At 38.4% G+C, this 24,454-nt stretch overlaps 1 protein-coding gene across 3 annotated transcripts in view; it reads right to left on the reverse strand.

Moving 5' to 3' along the window:
• Nucleotides 1-24,454, reverse strand: part of SLC9A9 (solute carrier family 9 member A9) — a 218,515-nt gene that overhangs the window by 193,549 nt on the left and 512 nt on the right. For all 3 annotated transcript variants that reach the window (XM_038183440.2, XM_038183439.2, XM_072042776.1), the window contains exons 2-4: nucleotides 17,734-17,936; nucleotides 12,846-12,923; nucleotides 12,129-12,205 (exon numbers count right to left, since the gene is read on the reverse strand). In XM_038183440.2, coding sequence (XP_038039368.2) covers nucleotides 12,129-12,205; nucleotides 12,846-12,923; nucleotides 17,734-17,936 — 358 coding nt within the window. The remainder of the gene's footprint in view (nucleotides 1-12,128; nucleotides 12,206-12,845; nucleotides 12,924-17,733; nucleotides 17,937-24,454) is intronic.

The following is a 24,454-nucleotide window of genomic DNA, read 5'->3' on the forward strand; positions in this document are numbered from 1 at the left end:
GACTCAGCTCAACAGCAAAACAGGATTATTCAGGATATTATTACAACCATAAGTAAGGCACTAGCACTGAATGACTAATTTAGGATCAAACGCAAAAGCTTTCTGGCTATGTTAGAAGGCTGTTTCGGAAAGATGTCAAAATGGGATTATGATTTGGACAGGAAACTAGATTGTGTAGTAACCCACTTACATTTGTCAGCCCTCAGGCTCTGGCAGTGCTCTTTGATGCTGGCCTCACCATGGCTCTTTTCTCTTCCATTGTACATGAAGTTTTGAATCACCTGAATGGTGATGGCAAAAAGGGTTTTTCAGATACCCACAGTGGTAGACCAAATGGCATACCATAGAGTAGAACAGGGTGCTGACCTTCAGAGTTGTCTCTCAGCTCTGCCACTGGCACAGGGTGAAACAGTCCCATCCCTTTATCGTAGAATCATAGGGTGGCATGGGTTGGAAGGGACCTTAAAGATCATCTAACTCCAACTCCCCTGCCATAGGCAGGGATGCCAACCAGGGATCAGGTTGACCAAGACTCCATCCAGCCTGGCCTCGAACACCTCCAGGACATCTACAACTTCTCTGAGGAACCTGTTCCAGTGCTTCCCTATCCTTACAGTGAAGCATTTCTTCCTAATGTCAAATAAATCTATCCTCTTATAGATTAAGACCATTATCCCTTGTCCTATCATTATCTACCTGAGTAAAGAGTCCTTCTCTATCCTTTTTATAAGACCTCTCTAAGTATTGGAAGGCCTCTATGAGGTCTTTCCAGAGCCTTCTCCTCCAGGCTGAACATCTCCAGCTCTCTCAGCCTTTCTTCATAGGAGAGGTGTTTCAGCCCTCTGACCATCTTTGCAGTTTGCCTCTGGACTCGCTCCAGCAGGCCTACATCTTTCTTGTGCTGGAGGCTCCAAACCTGAATGCAGTACTTCAGGTAGGGCCTTACAAGGCAGAGTACCCTGTCAGCAAGTGCATTTTTCCACATCTAAAGTGAGGGCAGTATTCTGCTTTCTAAAAATCAATCCATACTTAAAAGGTATTTTATGATCTTTGAATGAGAAAGGCTATTTAGCAGACATGTAATGCTATGCTTTCTGGATTCTATATAATTTATAAAATATAAGGCAAATTGTGGATTTCTGTATGTACCAGATAAAACAGCATTAATAGGAAGATTACTGAAAGCTGTTTGAATCAAGTCCTTCATCATGGAAGGACATGGTGGGTGGAAAACCCACTCACCTGCTGGTTGCAAATAGTAACGAACACTGGTTTGAAATCCAACTCGCACTCTGTTACTAATGGCATTCCTCAGAGGTGGATATTGGGAGGCATTCAGTGTGATCAGACAAGGCTCAAAATAACTTGTTCTGGCTTTGTAGTTTGCATTGATTTCATCGGGGACTGGGGTCAGAGACCTCCAGAGGTCAATTCCACACTAAACTGTTCTATGATTCTGCAACAAAAGAGTGGCAAAGACAACCTCACTCAGAAAGTTGTTTGAAGGGAAAGAAATGGCAATGAGCTGTACCCATATTCTGATGATCAATGGAGGGCAGCTGCATAATCCAGACCAGGTTTGCAAGAGAACTGAACAACATCAGATAGGTTCTTCTGCTTTCCTAAATTTCATTTCATGACAAATGAAAAATTTCATTTCATGGTCCATAGAGATGTCATGAACACATGCGCTTTCTTCTCCTCAACTCACATAAATTAAGTGGGTTGTAAGGACAGCTGGAAGGAAAAAATAAGGTGAGCAATTTTATAAAATATTCTGTTTTGTGTTTTTAATCTGAGAAACAGCAATCGTCTTGTACAGCATAGGCTACAAGAAGGCATCAGTGGTGCAGTAGGTAGGTTAGTCAGTGTATCTAGTCTGTATATGACCTTACATTCTTATTGTAGAGTTTCAATATTAGTCATTGTCTTTACAGATGAAGTGTTTTTCTTTTTCTTTCTCTCTTTCACTTTCACTCTTTTTTTTTTTTTTCTTTTTTCTGATCAGGGACATCATCCTACTCTAAATTTGCAGTATGCTCATAAATACCACAGAACAGATAAAGGCACCAATGCTTCCAATAATGGAGATGCCGACAAGGAGTGAAGACTGGTGTTTTAACATGTCTGTTTTTGTTGCTGCTAAGCTTCACAGAGAGGCTAGTTAGCTGAGAAGAGGTGAAGGCACATAAAGCAAGCAAGAGCCAAATCATTATATTAAAAAACTGAATGATTTTTCTGTATAAGCTGTTGAGCTGGCTATGGGCAGAGGCTAATTAGCATTTCAAGAGCCACCATGATGCATAAAGTCCTTGCTGCAGCAGGAAGTGATATAATCCTAGCTGTTTTTCTTCAGTAAAACATTTTTATTGCAGCCTCTCTATTTCTAAAGAAGGTGAGAAGAAGGAAAAACTGCCTGGGAAGCTAATTGTTGAATATGGGATGATGGGTACTAAGATGACTGAATCAAAAGAAAACATGGTAGAAAAGATGGAAGCACAAAATAGGTGGAAGGAATAGTCTGGAGGCAGAATATGTTCTGCTGTAACGTGTTATTTATAGCACAGGTTGGAAGGGACCGCAGGACATCTCTAGCTCTACTCAAAGCAGCATCAGCAGTGAGGTCAAATTAGGGTGCTCGGGGCTTTAGCCAGTTCATTCTTGAAAATCTCCAAGGGTGGAGATTACACAGCTTCTCTGGATGACCTGGTCCAATGCTTGACTGTTCTCATGGCAAAAATGTTTTTGCTTGTGTCAAGTCAGAGCCTCTTTTATTTAGTGTGCCTCAGTCATTTTGTCCTCCTGTCATGCACTGCTGTGAAGAACCTGGCTTGGTCTTTTTGATAGCACCCACCCTTGTCCCCAAAGCATCACTTTCAGAGGCTGAACAAGGCCCAATTAAGTTTCTCCTTACAGGACAAATGCGCTAGCCCACATCCAACTCAGTGGCTATCCACTGAACTTGCTGCAGTTTATCAATGTAGTCAATGTATGGAGTATGGAATGAAAGGTAGTGGAGCTTGTTCAGACAGAAGGTGTTAATAGTAATGATTAGGGAAACACTTTAGATGGTTTGTTGAAAAGCTGAAGAAAGGCTCCTATATTATTTTAACATTATCTGTGTCTCAGATGTCTCGTGGAGGATCTGACTATCTGGTGGGTGAACAAGCAATCCTCTGAGTTTGCTTATAACAAAACTTTTAAGGAAATAGATCTTTTCTGCTCCAGTCCATGCACATCAATGAGTTACTGCGTATATGTTTTCAAATGTTGGTCAGCATTTTATCTGTTTGACAGATGTGATCCCGTGTAACATAGAATTTCACAGAATTTTCTAGGTTGGAAGAGACCTCAAGATCATCGAGTCCAACCTCTGACCTAACACTAACAGACCTCCACTAAACCATATCCCTAAGCTCTACATCTAAACGTCTTTTAAAGACTTCCAGGGATGGTGACTCCACCACTTCCCTGGGCAGCCTGTTCCAGTGTCTAACAACCCTTTCGGTAAAGAAGTTCTTCCTAAAATCCAACCTAAAACTCCCCTGGCGCAACTTAAGCCCATTCCCCCTCGTTCTGTCACCAGGCACATGGGAGAACAGACCAACCCCCACCTCGCTACAGCCTCCTTTAATGTATCTGTAAAGAGCAATATGCTCTAGGTGACCCTCCTTAGAAGTGGGGTTGGACTAGATGATCCCTGGAGGATCATCTTCCAACATCAACCCTTCTGTGATTCTGTGACAGTAAGCTGGCCAATTTGAAGAGACTATAGATTTCATGCTCCATTCTACTAGAGAATAGGATTTTCTTCTGTTTTAAATTTTCTGTTGTGCTGTTCACCCTGAAGCAGCTTGAAGTACTTTGTAAACAGTTCAAAAATTCCTGTGTATGTGATAGAGATCATGTCATTGCCCATTTTGATTCAGAGGGAAGCAATGTATTTGGTGCATTAGCATGTCTCACTGTTTAGTAAAGCCATACAGTTTTGTATGGCCTGAAGCATTGCATAGTGTGGGCTGAAGTAGAGATCTCTCCCTCAGTAATACGCTATTCCAAATGGTGCTGCAGCCAAGAAGCTGGGTTGCAGAGGCACATGGGTGGTCTGAAGCTAGAGAAATAGGGGGTAGTGGTATTTGGAGACCACACTGTGTGTCAATTCTTAAAGGATTCATGAAGACCAGGGAAGACACTAGGAGATCTAACCAAAAGTACCTATTCCTGCAGTAAAAAGCGTCTACTTCCATGGCAGTTGGAAAGAAGCTTTTTAAAATAACACCACAATAAACAAACCAAACAAACATGCTCCTGCCCCTTGGTAGGGCTTTCCTTTGGGGAAAAATCTGGACTTGAGTGTTTTTTTTTTTTTTTTTTTTTTTCTATTTTGCAACAAATACCATTTGCATATTTTTCAAGAGTGCATTATTTACATTTTTGCTTGCTTCCTAGAGAGCCTACTGGGTATTAAACATCATTTTGTTTTTAGTCTCCTGGTATTACAGGTTCTGTTTGTCTCCCCAGCCACACACCTTTAATGTTCCCGATAATGCAAATCTTTCGATGTCCTTAGTATGCTGAGGGGTTCTCACAGAAGACACAAATAATTATACCCTGCTGTTCACCACATCTGTTTATGGGAAGAAGAACCGTGTTTTCTGCATGATCAACTCTGCTGCAGTAAACAATGTCAGATGTTTGTTGTGAAATGGCTACAAATACTAAGACTGAACTTGTAGCAACACATACTTGAATGCATCAAACTACTCTTAGAAGCATGTTCTAAGCATGCTCTGTGGGTGTTAGTGGCCTGGGAAACACTACTTTATATCAGTATCTTAATTTAACTGAGCTTCTTATCCATAAGTTGACAAGTCATACAAATTAGATTGTTGTTGTTGTTTGTTTTTATATATATATATATATATATATTTGTTTAATACTTTATAACTTTTAGAACTGCTAGAGCTCTGAGAAGTATGTCTAAGAGAATGTCTCTTTCCTTTTTACTGCCTTGGAAAATCTAGAACAGAATTTTACAAAATATCTTTAAACAAAGTGACAAGCAAGAACTACCCCTTGCGACTGCAGCTGTGAGTTGCAGTTTGCAGCAACACAGGCAGCAGAATTATTTTAGATTCATACTGACTGAAAAATCAGAGCTACCACAATGGGGCAGTGAGTTATGCATTCACAACTAAACACATCAATTCTTTTCCTGCTGGGGCTCAGGGTTCGGTTTTCTTTGGAGAATGCCCTAGAGGCCCCAAAAGAGTACCAACACAGGTATTACATTCAAATCAATGTCTGCTTACTAGTTTTGTCTTTATTTCCAGTCATAGGCTGAATATCTGGTTTCAAAATGTTAATGGAAATTATTAAAGCCAGACATCTGAAGCATGTTCAGAGGGGTTTATCAGGGGAGGGCAAATGGTATCGGTATAGTTTTCCCTCATTTTTTCTCAGTTAATCTTTACAGCACCATGCTACTCGAACACTCCCCCTCACCAGTTCCTGTTTCTACCAAAAATAAAGATTTTATTCTTGCCTGTGAGTAGGTTAAGTGTTTGCTATTTACGGGCGGTGTATGGAATAAAGTTAGACCTGTTTTCATTACATCATTTGGGAGAAATGTGCGGTAGAAAATAATCATAAAATTAGGAAAAAAACCTTATTGTATGTGAAGTACTTCTGAACTAAAACAGAAATTATCCTCTGGGAAGGCAAGAGCTTATGTGGTATAACAGCTGATAATCATCGTAAAGGTAGTTGCTTAGGTTATGGAGAGCTCCATAACAGAGGGATATTTTCCATTACACTTAATGTGGGTCCATTTTTTCTCGCAGAAACAATTTCCTAAATTCAGAAGACTCACATAGCACAGTAGATTCAAGCCAAGAAACATTTCATTTTGCTCTGCTGAAGCACAGTGCAGCTTCCAAGTTGTAAAGCTTGTTGTTTCTAAGCTCTGTCTCTCATCAGTACACCCCATTAGTATATTAGATTAAGCTTCAGTTAGAAAGTAATATAGAACATTCCCATAACCTAGCTAAACAACTATTCATTTGCCAAACTACCCAAACATCTATGGAAATGGTAAGTGCAAAGAAAAATCATATCTCTAGAGTCATGCAGTGAGTGCTAAATAAACATAACTATTGCATGCTGATCTCCTCGGGCATACATTGCCAAACTGTTAATGAAAAATGGAACCTGTGCCTACTGAAAATATGCTAACCTGTCAATTTATCAATACTTCAACAGTGATAGTCCTGTCTCCTATTACTACGAAGAGCAAGCTACTTATTGTTGAGAAGGTTATAAAGTAAGTTTACTTTAGAGGAGGAAATGAATACACGTTTGTTTTTTTTTTTTTTCTTCTATTTTAAAGCACAGTGAGCAATAAAGGCTGTAAAGGCATAGTATTATTTTCTGTCTAGCTCTCTCCCCTTGTCAGAGACCTCAGCTTTGTATGCTTACACTGTTTTGTGGTTAAGCTGCTAGATTTTGTGCCAGATGTTCCCATCATCTGCAAGGTATTATATTGCCAATTGCACCCAGTGCCCATTAGCAAAATATGAATGATTGCCAGGGAAGTATCGAGATAAAAAGACAGTAAAGAAGTATTGAGACAGCAAAAGTAGAACAAAGGTGCAAAAGGCAGAGTATTTTGACAGAAGACCGTGAGTATCATAGAGAGCAGAACAAGAAAGGATAGGAAGAGCATGAAGCAAAGGGGAAAGAAACAGAGGAAGAGAAGGCTACAGACTACATAGGGAAGAAAACTACAAAGGGTAACTGCTATCTTCCAATCCAAGTGTTTCATCAGCTATGGTATCTCCAGTTTTTACCTCATTAATGTGGATATGGATACTTCAAGTTTTATACCCAATTAAAATACAGGAGAGAAATACTTACCTTGAGCTATTATTGCATTACAGGTTAAAGTGTGGTGTGTCCTTCCTCTTTGCCATTAAATTTAGAGGAAGTTGCATGCGTCTGTCAGATTTTCAGGGTACCTACATTTTTCAAATAGTGCTGCACAAAGAGGGATGGATTCTTTTTTTTTTTTTAAATAGATAATTTCTAAATTATTGTCTAATGATTTCATCTTTGGAATAAATAAATTTTATACAAGATAATATCAAACTGCTAAGACAGAATGATATAAAACTGAAATGAGCTTTGAACAGGAGACAGCTATAATGGACTAGCATACAAAAGGGTGCTTTTTGCAAGAATGCCAGAATGAAAAAGTTGAATCATAAAAGAGGAATGGAGTTCATGGAAAAAAGTAACTGTCCACATTTAGCTTGTGTCTCTTACAGGCCTTGTGATTTTCTGCTACCAAGTTAAAGCTAGCCATAAATTTTCTACCTGAACTGCACACTTTTTAAAAATGACTAAGTGAAATTAAATAGGAAGGAGAAATCAAAAAGGCATCAGACTTTTTCTGGTGTGAACTGCTATGCTTTTACAAACTTTGCTTTGAATAAGCAACAGTGATGATCTTGGACTGCCTTGTCCAAGCATTGATATTATCTGTTCTTTGTATTTCATGGCTTCATTGTCTTGAAAGCACAACTGCTCTTTTTTTTTTTTTCTTTTTTCTTTTTCTCTGATTTAACCACGATTTATTTATTTATTTATTTTATTGAGCTTTATTCAAGCAAAATTTTCACTGCAGCCATGAAGGCAATTCAAACTCGGCCTAAGTTGTCTGAAAATGGTTTTGCTATTTGAGTTGCACACTCGCAGGGCTTTAAATTCCAGAAAAATGTGTCCTTGCCAAGCCTACTACACAGGCTAGGAAAATGAGTAAATGACTGCGAACATACTGGATTCTGAGTACCTAAAATGTGGTTTTGGCTTTGCAATATGAGAGAACCCGAGTGAAGCAGAACCAAAAATCACAGATAAGGCCAGCTTTATGAAGTCCATGCTCCTATGCACAGACAGCTTGGCCCTGGCTGCAACTAGGAATGCTGATCTAAGAAGTCAAGGTGATTTCAAGAGGGAAAAAATGCAAATCTTTGTACTCCCCTGACACTTGACATATGTCGCTCTGATGGGTTGTTATCATAGAATCATTTTTTTTCCAATTTCTTGGTCACTCTTCCAGCATCAAAATAGAAAATATCTACCATTATCTACCATATGAAAATATCATCAATTCAGGAAGATACATCCAATCAAATAACAGAGTTTATCAAAAATAAAATTTAAGGAAAGAGACCACCATTTCTTGCTGAAGCAGCAGTTAAGCCTTTTCCCTGCTTCTTCATAAACAGTTTTGAAATAAATGTGGGAGAAAGTGTTTATTTGGTTATAGCCTTTTCACTCAAATTCTACACTGTTCCTCTTTCTTGGTGCTGGAAGACTTTCACAGAAAAGCAAAAATTTACCATGAGGAGATGGGCACCATTGTGGCAGCTTTGCCAGAGTGTTCCATGGCAACTTTTTAGCACTCATAGAGTCTGCACCCTGCAACTGCTGTTCCTGTTCTTTATTAAAGATATTTCCCAGATGAAAGATATTCCTGGTTTACAAAGAGAGGTCTGGTCCTTCTTTATCAGCTGTACAGTCACTACAGCAGAAACCACAGAAGGAGGTCACAATGGGGTGTTTTGTAGTTCGCTGTGACAGGGAGAGCCCAGTCCCAATGAGAGGCTGCAGATACGCAGCGTATAGGTCAGAGCCTATATATGGATTGATGTACATATGTACATATGTATGGATTACATGATGTACATATGTACATATATATGGATATATATGATGTACATATATGGATTACATGATGTACATATGTACATATATATGGATTGTATGACATATGTACATATATCAAGGGTACTGAGAGAACTGGCAGAGGAGCTGGCCAAGCCCCTATCCATCATTTATCAGCAGTCCTGGCTATCGGGGGAGGTCCCAGCTGACTGGCGACTAGCAAATGTGACGCCCATCTACAAGAAGGGCCGGAGGGCAGACCCGGGGAACTACAGGCCGGTCAGTTTGACCTCAGTACCAGGGAAGCTCATGGAGCAGATCCTCTTGGGAGTCATCATGCGGCACTTGAAGGGCAAGCAGGCGATCAGGCCCAGCCAGCATGGGTTTATGGAAGGCAGGTCCTGCTTGACGAACCTGATCTCCTTCTACGACAAAGTGACGCGCTGGGTGGATGAGGGAAAGGCTGTGGATGTGGTCTACCTTGACTTCAGCAAGGCTTTTGACACCGTCTCCCACAGCATTCTCCTCAAGAAACTGGCTGCTCTTGGCTTGGACTGGCGCACGCTTCGTTGGGTTAGAAACTGGCTGGATAGCCGGGCCCAAAGAGTCGTGGTAAAGGGAGTCAAGTCCAGTTGGAGGCCAGTCACTAGTGGCGTCCCCCAGGGCTCGGTGCTGGGGCCAGTCCTCTTTAACATCTTCATCAATGATCTGGATGACGGCACTGAGTGCACCCTCAGTAAGTTTGCAGATGACACCAAGCTAGGTGCGTGTGTCGATCTGCTCGAGGGTAGGAAGGCTCTGCAGGAGGATCTGGATAGGCTGCACCGATGGGCTGAGGTCAACTGTATGAAGTTCAACAAGGCCAAGTGCCGGGTCCTGCACCTGGGGCGCAATAACCCCAAGCAGAACTACAGGCTGGGAGAGGAATGGTTGGAGAGCTGCCAGGCAGAGAAGGACCTGGGAGTGATGGTGGATAGTCGGCTGAATATGAGCCAGCAGTGTGCTCAGGTGGCCAAGAAGGCCAACGGCATCCTGGCTTGTATCAGAAACACTGTGACCAGCAGGGCTAGGGAGGTGATCGTCCCCCTGTACTCGGCTCTGGTGAGGCCGCACCTCGAGTACTGTGTTCAGTTTTGGGCCCCTCGCTACAAGAAGGACATCGAGGTGCTTGAGCGGGTCCAAAGAAGGGCGACGAAGCTGGTGAGGGGCCTGGAGAGCAAGTCCTATGAGGAGCGGCTGAAGGAGCTGGGCTTGTTCAGCCTAGAGAAGAGGAGGCTCAGGGGTGACCTTATTGCTCTGTATAAGTACATTAAAGGAGGCTGTAGCGAGGTGGGGGTTGGTCTGTTCTCCCATGTGCCTGGTGACAGGACGAGGGGGAATGGGCTAAAGTTACGCCAGGGGAGTTTTAGGTTAGATGTTAGGAAGAATTTCTTTACTGAAAGGGTTGTGAGGCACTGGAACGGGCTGCCCAGGGAGGTGGTGGAGTCACCATCCCTGGAAGTCTTCAAAAGACGTTTAGATGTAGAGCTTAGGGATATGGTTTAGTGGGGACTGTTAGTGTTAGGTTAGAGGTTGGACTCGATGATCTTGAGGTCTCTTCCAACCTAGAAATTCTGTGATTCTGTGATTCTGTGATATATTGTTGTGCATATGTAATAAAAAGTAAATACATGTTTACTCACAGCTATGCACAAAATATTCATCTACAACAATGCAGTCTAGAAGTACCTCAGGATTCTGTCCTTTCTTTTGTAACAAGAACTATAGTTCTTCATCCCTTCTCTCCTGGGAAAAGTTTTTCTTTTAGGACTTATTTATAGTTCCCTTCAGTAAAGCTTTTGTATTATCTTTCTTTCTTCTTCATGAGCTCATTGCCTCATTCTTATCCTGATCTGTATGGTAGGCAAACATGTTTCACATTCTAATATGCCTTATTCTGAATATATTATGTGCCTTTGCTGCAATGATTTCAGTGGAGCTGTGACTTTGTAAGGAGCACAGTACAAGGCTCAGTACTTCTTTACCTTAGGGTTTCCTGACTATGGGCTTGAACTTTGAATTGCTAAAACTAGTAGGAACTTGCTGTATTAGATTCCATCTGCATTTACTCTGTTTTACATAAAATACCATGGGTACAGGAATGCTGACATTTGGAATTTAGGATAAACTTAATGTATTATATTTCTTTTAACAAGCTTATTGAAGCTGCTGTGGCATTTTCCATTTACCAATGGCAATAACACATGTCAGAGTTCAGAAAGCAAATACATTTTTAAAGGCATCATTGGGCTGGACAGCCCTACTACTTTTCTGCAGTCCAACAGAGCTATTAGAAATTGTTTTACATGAGTTTTCAATAGCTACAACAAGTGAGAGGAAGCATGGAAGAGTCCTAATGAGATCCAGAACCACTGTTACCTCAGTAATAAGTCAGTATTTGGCTCAAATTGTTAGCAGAATGAAGATTTTTGCTGAACTTATTATTTGAAACTTAGGCGTGTTACACCTTTCATGGGCAAGAAAAGAAGCAACTTTAATAGCTGGGGTCTTACTGAGGTAGGTATTAGTGCAAATAAAGATGGGGAAAAGGATTTTTAAATGGTTTACCTACTTTGATTGAGCTAATGAAACAAACAAAAATTCCACATTGTGCCAGCCTGGAAATAATAATCCATTTCTGACTTGCCAATCAGGCAAATTTTAACAAAATTAGAAAATTTTCACTTAGGAAGAATGGAAATGGAACAACATTTTTCACCCCTCTTTTATTCTCCGTCTTTTTCTGCAGAAATTGTTTAGTCATGCCATAAATGTGTTCAGTCATATCAGCAGTATAGTCCTACCATATATATATATATCATATAGCTAAATTTGCTTATAATTTCATAGTGAGGTGTTTAGCATGACCTTCAACTAAAAGGTTTCACTTGGCCTTAGAAATGACTCCAGGAATTTTACATTTATGCCACTATGTATTTGTCCCCCCTCTCTTCCCCTTCCCTCGTGAGATTTAAAGTCCTTCCTCTTCGGTCATAGATTTGGTGTCCAATAAAAGGAATGCTGGTTAGAAGCACGGAATTTCAAAGGATAGAATGGTTCCTTTTCTTAGGAGAGATGGTTAAGGCTACAGTTGTAGAAAGTAGGTCATACTTGTATCAGTCACAGACCAGGAATGCAGGACATAATTTCCTGAGTGTCCTAGACAATTCTTATTGCCTGAGAGTTTTGTCTTTTCAATCTCTGCATTTCCTGATAAAAGAATTACTTGATCTGTTATACAGGTTGTGAATTATATTGACCATGCAAAGCCAGCAATTCTTTCTACAGTTTAGTTTTAAATTGAAAAAAATACAGAACACCAATAATGACTTCAGCAATAATAGCAGAAGACATTCACTTACCCTATGACAATGCAGGAGATGGCAGTTCCCAAAAAGGCATAGGTTAAAATTGATCCTAAGTTACGAAAGAAATGTCTCTGAGGAGGAAAATTAAAAAAAAAAAAAAAAAAAAGTCCTTTGTAATACAGTCAGTAAAAGAACATGCAAACCAAGTAGAAACACTGCATCCAGAACTGCCAGTCCATCCATTCTTTTTCTTGTTACAACCCGTAACTCAGATATTAATGAAACAATATAGGCTACAGAAGTTATTTTGGAAGATATGATTTCATTCACTTTTTGCCTCTTGGAGTGCCACTAAAATTCCCTCTTTTTATATATCTAGCCAAATGCTTCAGGGTCATAACAGAAGTTCACACTGAAAGTATCTGTTGAAAACTGTATCATAACCTCATCCCTGAAGCAAACTAAGTCCTGATCATGCAGTATACAAAACACAGGTGGGCTGCTGCCTGTTTGCAGTGTTACCAGATTCAAAGTGGCCTCTTCTGAAAAGAGCAATGCCCAACAGTTACAAACTGCAAAATCAAATCTTTGCACAGACACAGACTCAGACACAGAGCAGACTGAGGACCATGCATCTTGCATTTTCCTCCGTTTTTGCCAAGTTCTTGCCATGCAATATGAAGTGAATCTTTTCTATGTTTCTGGCCTGTTGGATCTACAAAGCAGCAATCACATTCAGCCATTTTTGTAATATAAGGAAGAGGCACATACCTTCTTTAAACTATAACCAGCATGAAATATAATGGGTGGCAGCAAAATGTTGAAGAATATGGAAGGATCAAATGTCATCTGCCAGAAAAGATGAAAGAGATAGTAAAGACATATTAAAATTATTAAGTACTTGCACTGTGAGACCATCCAATTTGACAGTCCCATGCTTAATTCGTTTCTGATATAGACATGAATGTTGTGTCTCAATTCCCCACTTAACGAATGACAGTAACAGAAAAGACCTGTGATACCAAAACCAAAGTAGTTTTTCCTTCAAAGCACTTCTATATAGTTATAGATGGAGTTAGCTAATGTTGCTTAATGAGCTACTGGCTGTCAGCTAATACGTACTTTATCAAACCATGACATATGAAAATTGTGCACACCCTGACCATCTTCATAAGGAGATCTTCCTACATAAGGAACCTCTTTATGTGTGTAGGACAGACAGCCTGTGTCTCCCTTTTGTTTTTTAAGGAATGAGAATTTATTTTACTGCCTCCTTCAGTGTAAAGCTGAAGGTGCTGCATGGGAACTTCACTGCAGACATACATGGAAAGCACAGCCTAGAGCACTCACTGGTCCTCATCGAGCTCTCCTGAGCTCTCTCGGTGATCACATCTTTTGTGGACTTTTAATATAGTTTCCCACTAAAAATTCTTAAAAGGCAGTATCACTTAAAACATACACAATTATCTACAAAAGAAGTCCCCAAGAGGTTTCTAAATAATTGTATTCTAAGTTTTTAGTTTTGAAATTTTATGAGTTTTAGCCACTCTTGAAAGTTGCTAAGTAATTTATGCAGACTCTGAGGCCTCCTCATCTCACACAGAGTTCTATACAGATCATTGGAAATGTTACAGGCATGTGGTAGAAGCTGGAGTTTCATGAATATTGTAATAAACTACAGTTTATACGGTAATATTTATTTGCAGAGCTACAATAAAGATTGTCAAAAAGACACTGAGTCAATTTATCTTTTCTGTGACCATTTACAAAAAAGCTCCTTAGGTATTTAAAGCACAACTGTGCATCTGTTTGAAAAACAAACAAAACCTAACAAAAACCAAACAAGCAAGCAACCTCCCCTCCCCATATTAACACTGATAGAATCTGTCAGCTAGGTGTTGTATAAAGATTAATGGCTAACTTTGAGTGAACACAAAGAAAATATGTATAAAATATTTGCTTTAAGTGAGGTTCACATCAGGGTGTATTTGTCTTCTACCTTTTTAACATTGTTTGCCTTTGCGTTGCAAATAGACTGAGGTCCAATTTATTTGCAATGCCTCAACAACAGATTTGACAGTCAGTCAGTGATTGTTTTCTAAGTTGACTCTTATTTTATCTTGTCATTAACAAAATTTTAAATTGAAAACAAGGACATTATACAGCTTGGTTTTAATATTTAAAGAATAAAAACTGCTTTATAAGCTAAGCAGCAATCTGAACTGCAGAAAAAAATGATGTTTGTACAGTCTGTAAACATTGCCTAAGGAACTGATTTATTGCATTCTTTTATAAAAGTAAAAACTTAATTTGTTTGCAGACAGTAACCAAAGAAACATTTTTTTTCCCATTCCATTATAACTATTTTTTTTGGAGAATTGTCAAGGCATAAGTTTTTATAGTGTCAGATCATCAGCTGGTATAAAATACCATAAATTTTTTAACCTCAGAGAAACTATCAGTGCATACCAACCACAAAGCTAGTTCATTATTTCCTCTTTCTGTTAGGTGTGGGATCTTCAAACTATCTACCAAAAGCTACAGGATGAACTATTTAACCTGAATTTCACAGAGTATGTAAACACGATGAAGAGTTTTTTGGTAAGAAATCATCTTTCTAAGCATTTAACCTAGAGTATGTTCAGCGTCATTTTATCCTCCTTGGAAGAGATACTTAATTTTCACATTCTCCTGATGCATTTGTACGTGCATACAGAGAGTATTGATTTACGTTAGTCAGTAGTGAGCTCTGGGATTACCCTTCAGCAAGAAACTAAGAGAACAAGCTCCACCTTCATAAATCTGCCAGCTGTCCTCCTTTCCTCCTCTAGTGTGTTCCTGGCATAAAAAGGGGATCAATGAGTGGCATAAACCTGGGACCATAAGACCAGCTTTACACTGACAGAATCATCCCCTAAGTAGATAGAGACAGACCTTAGAGTAGTAGAAAAAGACTGAAACACCACAGAAAATAGGAAGCATTTCAGTCTCATTCTTTGTTTTTTTTTTTGACTGTAATTGTAAATATTTAAGTGTCATGAAACTGGAAAAGCATCTAGAGTACACATAAAGTGCATTCTTCACCTAACACTATTTTATAGATGTGAAACACCTTTTTGTTTCTACAGCAGCCAAAAACAATATATAAAATACCTATTAAAATTTTAAAGTAATGCTAGAATGAGGATGAGTTTAGGCAAGGCAAAAAGTTCTTATTTCAGCTGTCAATATGTTGTTCATATTTGCCTTCAACTTCAGGCATGGAGAGTGACAAAGGACAATGTTCAGTCACTGCGCTTTATTTCAAGTAACTTTCAATAAAACAGAATGCTGTTTAAAACTGTGGCATTGCTGGAGAAGAAAAAAATGTTTTAATAAGCCTCCATACTGTTCACTGTTCTGTCAGCAGCTATATTATATCAATACCTTTAAAAGAGACAGAACATAATTAGTGCAATGGCTTGCAGCTCCTTTTATTCGGATGAAATGATATATTAAGGCTACAGTATACCAGATGAATTATTTAGCTTCAGAAGAGTAAGAGCTGAGTACAGAATTACTTTTGTCTTCTTAGTAACAGATAGGTTGATTTGATAAACAGGAAGTGAGAGCTCAGCCTTCCCCCCCCCTTCCCCCTTCTGCTAACTTTGAATTATAAAATTAAAAACAAACAAACAAAAAACAAACAAACCCAGCTGGCCAATAATGTGCTGGCAATTTCAGCTCTGATGGTAACTTCATGGAAAACAACAGAAAATGAATTTTCTTCACTTCTGAACTAACAGTCTCAAATGTTAGTTTTGGAACTAATTCAGCAAATATTTAAAAATATTTTTCCATAGGTATCAGAAATCACGAATGCATGTTTTACTACTCAAAACTGTGCTCTAAAGGATATGTATTTGTACATTACGGGACAGTCCATTATTTCTGATAAATGCACTTAATAATCCTTTACACTGCAGTCAAAAGGGGATTGCAGTTGTACAAAAAACAGAGCATGATGTGATCATGTTTTCTGTTTTGTATATCAGTGCTTTTGCCATAGCCACGAAGGCTGCCAGGCATTGTTTTCGTCTCCTAAATACTGTTGAATCCCTCCCTCTTTCCTTTCTTATGTATTTTCTTTTTACAGGGGCACTTGCCAGTTAATTTTAAAGGGAAAAGGAGTGAAAATCCTAGCTGTCTGAGACCTTTCCTGTCATATAAAGAATTTCACAATTCACAGTGGAGACTTTTAAGAACTGGGACTATGGAAACGGGATTGGGCAATCCCTGTAACTGCAACAGGGACTTTTGTGTGAGCTAGTCCTCCTCCTTTCTCATAACACAAGCTAGATTCAGTATATCATGTCTGATGAAGATGTTCAAATGTAATGATTAGTACTTATGCTCTGGGAACTAAACACACGCTTAGACTAAGACAAACCAACTGCAACCTACGAGCAGGAAAAAGGATGAAGACTCAGCAAGATCTGTCTCGTGTGACTACCACTGTGCCTTCCTGTCCCCACCCACCACAGCTCTCCTAGCCTTGAATGTCTAGCTCTCTCAGAGAAGAGCAAGAGTCCAGTAGTAACTACAGGCAGGCCCACAATGGTCCTTCATTAGCAAGGAATTTCAGCAGATGGTTAAATCCAAATTCTGCCAAGATGCCCAGTGTATATTATAAGCATAATTAAAAAAATAATTGTATCATGATAACGGTATTATAATAATCTGATAATAGAATATATATTACTATAGTAGATAAACCATGATAATTGTTAAAAAGCAAAATAATATATAATGTTTTGTAATATTGTAAAAGCATCACTAAGAGCTTAGAACCTACATGTGAATATACGATATCTTTGAGCTTAAAATCTGGATTTTAAAAAGCCCCTCTGCTCTCCTGAGTTCTTTAAATTGCTGTCATTTTTAACAGAGTGACAATCACAGGAAGCAAATATTGCAAGGGTGGGAAATAATATAATAAATAAATAAAGTATTTTAATTATCACATATTGGAAGACAGAAAAGGCCACAACATTGTAAGGGACTCTAAATCTTCTCCCACACTTCCATTTTTGCACCCAGCCTGACTTGCTGCAACACTGTCTCCAGAAGCTTGGGGATAGCCAGTGCAATCCCTGCTGAGAACCTCTGTGGTGCTGCAGGAATGAGTCAGAACATTGTAATGCATTTAAGCATTAGCAAAAAAACAATGAACCAACCAAACAAAAAAATGAACACCTACGTACGGACATATAATGTTTACAAATTCAAATTTGTAGAAAGTAAACCTCCTCTGCTTATACTGCCAGAGCAAGCCATTCTTATGACAGCAGACCAAGATTTCATTGGGGTTTATGAAGCTGTGATGGCAGTGAACCCAAGGTAATGGATGTGTCTGCTCCCCTTGAACTCAGTGTCTGCAGGAGGTGGGACCGTTCAGGCAATTATTCTGCAAACATGCAGCCAGTTGGATGCTGAGCAATTGTGAGATTTCTACTGTGACTTATTTCCTTTGTTGTTCTCCTTCACTTTCACTTCTCACCTTATATTCAAAATAGCCTGTGTCTGTCATGTTTTATCTTGAAACTTGTTTTTCTCTCTTGGGGGTGTAAATAAAAGAAATATCTTACACAGTTTATAATAAATATATATATATATTTACCTTTTGAAGCATTGCATTGCCCTGGTGACCATTGATATTGTGATGGCTGATCTCTCTTTTGTATTGGTATTCATAGACCTGATTAGTTATATTGAGAAGTAGGGTGGATGGCCCAGATTCCAGCTTTTCACATTCATAAACAGTTCCATTTTCAACATTTGATGCTTTTGTTGCATATCGTATAAGTAATCCCATTACAAGGCCTGGAGAGAAAAGCAAACAAACAAACAATCAAACAAAGACATTCAGGTACCTCTGTGTATCTGATGTTGCACAATTACTGACTTGGAAAAAAATGAACTTCTCTGCTCTTGCTCTGCTAAAGCTGGGACACCACTTTCTCGGTGTTTCTACCTTCACAAAGGTACATTTCTCGCAGTACTTCATGGAGGACCAGGAAATTTCTTCCAAAGCAGTCAGTTCATTAGAATAGTGATGTTGTTTTGCCACGTGCTCAGTTATACTCCTATTTTTGTGATCCAGTTGTTGGAATCATTCTGGTACAGTTATTAACTGAGTTGTTAAACTGTTTTCAATAGATATTTAAAGGGGATCAACTGGTGCTGATTTTACAAACTTCATTTTGGGGGTGGAGGGGTGGGTGAGCTCTGAAACCTTATCCTCAGGGTCAGTCTGCTTTCTGTAGAAGACTGTGTGTTTATGAGACTGTATAAACATGGAGAATACAAACAGAAGGAAGGAAAATCAAGTTTAGGATTAATTGGTTTATCTAAAATGTAGGACGCGTCTAAGATAGACATTTTGGCTCCTAATACAGTTAATAGTTATTACTTCTGCAATTGCCCTCTGGAAGGTGTGATTCTTCATCTCTCAGCTCTAGTGGGAGTTTGAGTGATTACTTTAGGAGACGTAACTAATATTTAGTTAGATAACGTTACTGGAGATGATTTCCAGCCTCAGAGACTTGGATGTGGTTTCAAATTTAATTTCCACACTTCCTGCATGTCCTAGGTGCTTTAAGTCCCATGTACAGGAACAGCTTTGCAGTTATCAATTATGAACACATTCGTAAAATGCTAAGAATGCTCAGATTAAATATTTATGGAAGCCATCTAGATGGATATACTTACTATTGAAAAATAAGAAACAAAGTACAGAAAATAGCTCATAGGAATTGGAAAGACAATTTTTTTCAAGTAATCAGATGCCATGGGTGATGAAAGTGACCATGGACACCTGGACAGGTAAATGTCTTTGTTATTTTCACATTCTGCACTGAGAGAGACCTCAGAACTGCCAATTTCTAGCAATGATGTAACACAAGCTTGTAGCTTCCTGGATTGATGCTACAAGAGAGTAACAGCTGCACTGCCTGTTTAGTAGGCTCATGAATCTTCTTCTTTAGTATGACTGGTTGCTTTAAATGGTATAGGATTTAGATAAGCAGAAGAAAATGCCAAGACTACTTTCTGAAGTTACACAGCATTTGTGAAGTAGATCAGATAACAAATCTAGCTGTAGTAAGATAGAATTCTGTCTCAGAATTCCTCAAAACTTTTTGGGAAAGCAGTCATGGGAAAAGGGAAGGAAGCACTGCATGTACTTCTGTGAAATATGATTTCTACAGTGATCAGTTCCAGATGTCCAGCATCATGACTAAGAATCGAGGAAACCATTAATTAGTTAAAACAGACAGGGTTTTCATCTTATTTTTATTAGTTTTCCTCTTGAAACAAACAAACAAACAAACCACATTTTATTTTCATATTCATTTTCAAACACATTAAAAACTCCTCTTCATTTGATGCTTGGACAAGATTTGATGTTTCCACCTCATTCTCTGGCATGGAAAACTTTTTCCCTTTATCACTTCTGCACCTGTCACTCTGTCTTAAACTATAGCCTTGGTTCCAATCCTGTTATCAGGTATTATAAACTACTGTTTCCTACAACATTTTGAGATTCCTAGTATGTTCATAGCACATAGTATGAACCAAATTCTGTTTGATAATTTAAAAAATGAAAATAAATGTTCTCAGTTATAGTAACATAATTTGTAACACTATAGTAACATAATTAGTAACACTAAATTGCTCAAGGGTGTCAAGTTTAGACTAGGAGTGAAGAAGGACTGTTCTTATTTTGTATTCTGAGATGTGTTATCTTCAGCAGCAGTCTCAAGCTACCTCTGCAGGAATTTTCTGGAATCGAAACAAATGCAAATATTGTTGATCATAATCCTGCAAAATAGCCCTTGAGTATACATAAATCTATTTGCAGAAAAGGGATATTTTGAAAATATGATAACTGTAGCTGTAGAGAAATAAGGATCAACATGGACTAAGAATTACAACCGGAATTCAAATCTGCCTTTGGATTTTCTTCTACAGCTTTACTTCTTACCCTCAGATGGAGTTCAGATTTAGATAATTTACTGAACCACCAAAATAATGAAGTGATAATGAAGAACACAGAAATTGCAAGAGTCTTTAACAACATACATGTATTGGAGAAATAACATTAGTGCAGATTCTAATGATCAATATTCTTAGGGTATCTGGGGGTCTCTGAGGTCCTTTTAGCTCTCAAGTGTATTCTATCATGTCTTAGATTTGAACAAAATGTGGCTGGGATCTGTAATGATGGGTCAATTCAGAATATTCTCAAGTGCTCTGTGGAAAGTTCAAACAAAGGCAATTGCTATATCACTACGTTATGCTGCAGGAGTCAATACAGGGATAGCATTCTTCCTTTGGTAACAGGAAATGTGCCAAGGACTCTCTATACAAACCCTGATGAATTAAAAATCTGGGAAGAGTGTATTTAATATTTTAGTAGGTACATCATTTATGGAATGGACTTACTCTTTGCCTTCCAATCCCCTTAAAACTTCAGGAGGTAGCTCTAAGTCCTCTAACACGAAGTAATTTCTCTCTCTTGGGCATTGTAATGACCATGTTCTGCCATTTACCCTTGTTTTGTTTTTCTTTTGGTCGCATCAGCTACGGAGCACAACTTTGAAGGCAGGTACCACTCCAGTCAGTTTCACCTTCACCCTGTGTTTCCTGGGGCTGAAAACAAACCAAGCTGAGAACAGCTCTTAAATGCTGTTGCTGAGAAGCCTAGCAGATAAACATCACAGATCCTGTTGGTGTGGTGGTTTTTGGTTTTTAGTTCAATTCTGACTGCCTATTTGCAGGAGTTTTTTTTAACTTAATCACATGTATCTGGTAACACCTGCATCTCCACCCTGATACCTAAGTTCTGAGGTGGATCAGAAAGTTATTTTATTTTATTTTATTTTATTTTATTTTATTTTATTTTATTTTATTTTATTTTATTTTATTTTATTTTATTTTATTTTATTTTATTTTATATTTTATTTTATTTTCATTGAACTAGCTCTGGGCTAGTCCCCTCTACTGCAGAATGCTGTGACTTAAGTGTTATATGGGGAATTTGGGCATCTGATGTAGCTCATGAAGTATCTAAAGAAATCTAGCCCTACTGGAACTGAATAGTAGGCTTTAGAGATGCCCATCCAGTTTATTTAGAAACCTTGCCTTGTTCTGTGTTTACATGCCCAATTTGTCTGAGAAAGTGCTTACTCTTCAGGATTACAGGAAAACATCTAATTATGTAAATTTTGCTCTTTCCCTTCAGGATAGCACAAAACTTTCACCTGCCTCCCTGATATACAGAAACCAGAAAGTAAGCTGAGCCAGCTGTTTGGGGTCTGTTTGTCAAAGCAAGCAGAGAAACTTGTTCTCCAAGATACTGAAAAACAAAGGAATGAATGAATAAACAGGGAGGTCTGTGATTTTTTTTTTTTCTTCTTTGTGTGAGTAACTGACTTTTCAATTTGGTACTGAAACAAAACAACTGGAGTGTGTAAATAATTTCAAGGTAAACACCTTGAAATATATATATGTACTCATATATTTACATACATGACATTTTTGTTGAAATAGTGTTTCAGTTTAAACTAAATGTAGACTTTTTTTAAGGTGAGGGTAAACTACAGAAAGATTATTAATGTAAATATGGCTATATTTAGTGTAGAAACATTGCCTTGATTTAAAAAAAATCAATACATTTCCATTTTTAAAGATTCTAAATGGATTATTTTCAAGTATGGATTTTTTTTTTAGTTGAAACTGTTTGGCCAAAAGCTGCATTTTCCATAGAAGCTTATGCAAAGAAAAAAAAACCAACACTATACTTTAAATAGAACTTGCTATCAGGATGTTCTTAGTGTCCAATTTGTCTGTTCAGCATTTTGCAATACATTTAAAACGTCTTCCTGTTTTTGTATTCCTGTGCTTTCTTCCTGATTTTCCTTTTTCACTCTCCCCATGCCTTCCTCTGCTATACCCCTGACAGTATACTGCCTTGATAAGTACACTGACCCATCTATCATACTGTGGGACGCAGTCTGCAAATAGGTGGCTACATTATTCTGTCACTTGAAGAAAAATTTATAAGCTGCTTGTACTGCCATTCATGTATCTGGAAAATAGCTCCATGGGCTGGAGTAAAGCAAATTTCAGGGCAATATATTTATTTATGAAACAAATATAAAAGAGAATTCTTCTCATAATGAAGACCACATCCCCTCCCCGCCCCCCAAAACCAAAACCAACCAAACAACCAAAAACACCTATGTGAAGCAGGAGAAAAACAGTTGTACCAAAGTCATTCAGGCTTAACTGTGCTGTGAGTGAAGGCAGGATTTACCTGACTGTGAGTACTTGGTCCCCTGTAGATTTTCCCCTGAACTGATTTTTCTCCTGGAGTTGCTACGAGTTGATCCTACACCTCTGTCATGACCTCTGAAATTCTGCTTTTTTTTTGTTACCACTTTTTCCTGATGATAAAGATGCCCAAACCTATATTCAAAATTCTAAAGGATAGAAAGGACATCACCAGGTCTTCAGATCCTATGAAAAAGCATTTTTCCCTGTTTGAAGGCTGCCATAAATAATGCAAGTCTAAATAGATTGTTTATTTGCAACCATGAGGAATATTTCCTTTATTCATGAATGTTTTAATAATTCAAAATCTCTGTCCTGATGGAGCACTGGTCTCTTAACTGATCAAAAGAATATCATGAGCTGGTTATCTTCATGATGGGCAGATTATGTTCTGGGCAGGCAGCAAAATGGAACCAGAGCAAACAGTAAAGTGGAAAAAGATAACTAAATCTTTAAATAAATACTGATTTATTTGTCTAATGTTGTATTCCCCCATACTTCATCTCTTTTATGGTATGCCTTTGTCTAAATTTTCAGCAATTGTCATCAGTTGCATGTAGGAGACCATATAATATTAGGGGAAGCTATTTTAGAAGTCACCCATGCATGCAATTAGAACACTGTCATAACTTATAAATTGACCACAATAAAAATATTGCATGGTATCTTATGTTTTTCCTTCTGACAGATTTTAAGAAAAATGCAACAAGTAAATGTAGTCTCGGTGGTGCTAGGCAGCCTGTAACACACAGAAAGTGTTAAACAACAATCTGTGTGATGCCTGACAATGAAAACTATTGCATCTAACTAAGTATCATGTAATGAATTTCACTCTCAACTGTTCCAATGGAAGTGTGTTTTCTATGCACGGCAGACTTCAAGATTAGAAAAAGCCCCCCATGACTTTAAAATAAATGCAGGGCAGGTGAGAATTAAGAGAACCCACTGCCTTTCCCACCCACATTTTCGGAGCTCAGTGACTGGCTTAATACAAGTCTCTTGTTAACTTGCTTTTCCCTCAAAGTATCAAGTCACTTGTGAAGACAATAAGTGAAACGAGATGAAATAGCCTGTGTTCTCGAAACATTTAAATATTGTTCATTTATTTAATAGTTTGAAAGGAATAAAAGGAAGACTGTGATCTTTAGCTGTAATAATCTTTTGGAACTGAGATTATCTTAAAATGCTTCATATAGGAGGAGCAAATAAAGTTTGCCCCTAAATATAGGGGACAGTTGTCTTCTCTGTTGCAGGCTTGCAGATGAACTTCAGAAGTTTTGTGTGACCTGTGACATGATAAATATTCTTCAGAATATGCACCCTTAGAAAAACTAGTTTGGATATGACACTGCTAGAGTATATGAGTTGCACAGAACAGAACAGTCAAAATAGCCTGGGATTAAGGTGTATAATGACTAATATTTTGACTATATTATACACACACCATACATGTATGTGTCTAATAATTACAGAAATAATAATCGCACACTTGAGGAAAAGTGAAGTGATAGCAAGAGAGAATGACCAGATAAGTCATTATACACTTAAGTGTATACCATTAAACCAGCGAGTACTTCCTACCAGTAGGCAATGCGGAAGGTTGTACTTCAAAGTGATACACAATATTGCCAAACAGCACAAAAGAAGATTAGAAGTGGACAGGCAAACTGAAATTACAGTACAATGATAACAGTCAGAGATGACTTGAGGCATTCTTCATAGCCTGCTTCGTAGCCTGCACAGCAGAAAAAAAAATACAGAAGTCTCAAAATAGTTTAAGCCTTATTAGATAACATGGGTGTATTCACAAAGCTCCCTAGTCTATAACCTTTGAATAACTTTAGGCACACTAAACTTCTTTCACTGTGGGTGTTTTAATTGTAAATTACCTACTTCACAAAGTGTCATTCAGTGGCTGTCTGCCCATACAGGAACATAATGCGAACAGGGTGAGGATAAACAGCTAGCATTAGTCACTCCCTTACCAAGCCAACCTGTAGCAACTT

This window comes from Anas platyrhynchos, chromosome 9, assembly GCF_047663525.1.
Source record: "Anas platyrhynchos isolate ZD024472 breed Pekin duck chromosome 9, IASCAAS_PekinDuck_T2T, whole genome shotgun sequence".
Classification (NCBI taxonomy): domain Eukaryota; kingdom Metazoa; phylum Chordata; class Aves; order Anseriformes; family Anatidae; genus Anas; species Anas platyrhynchos.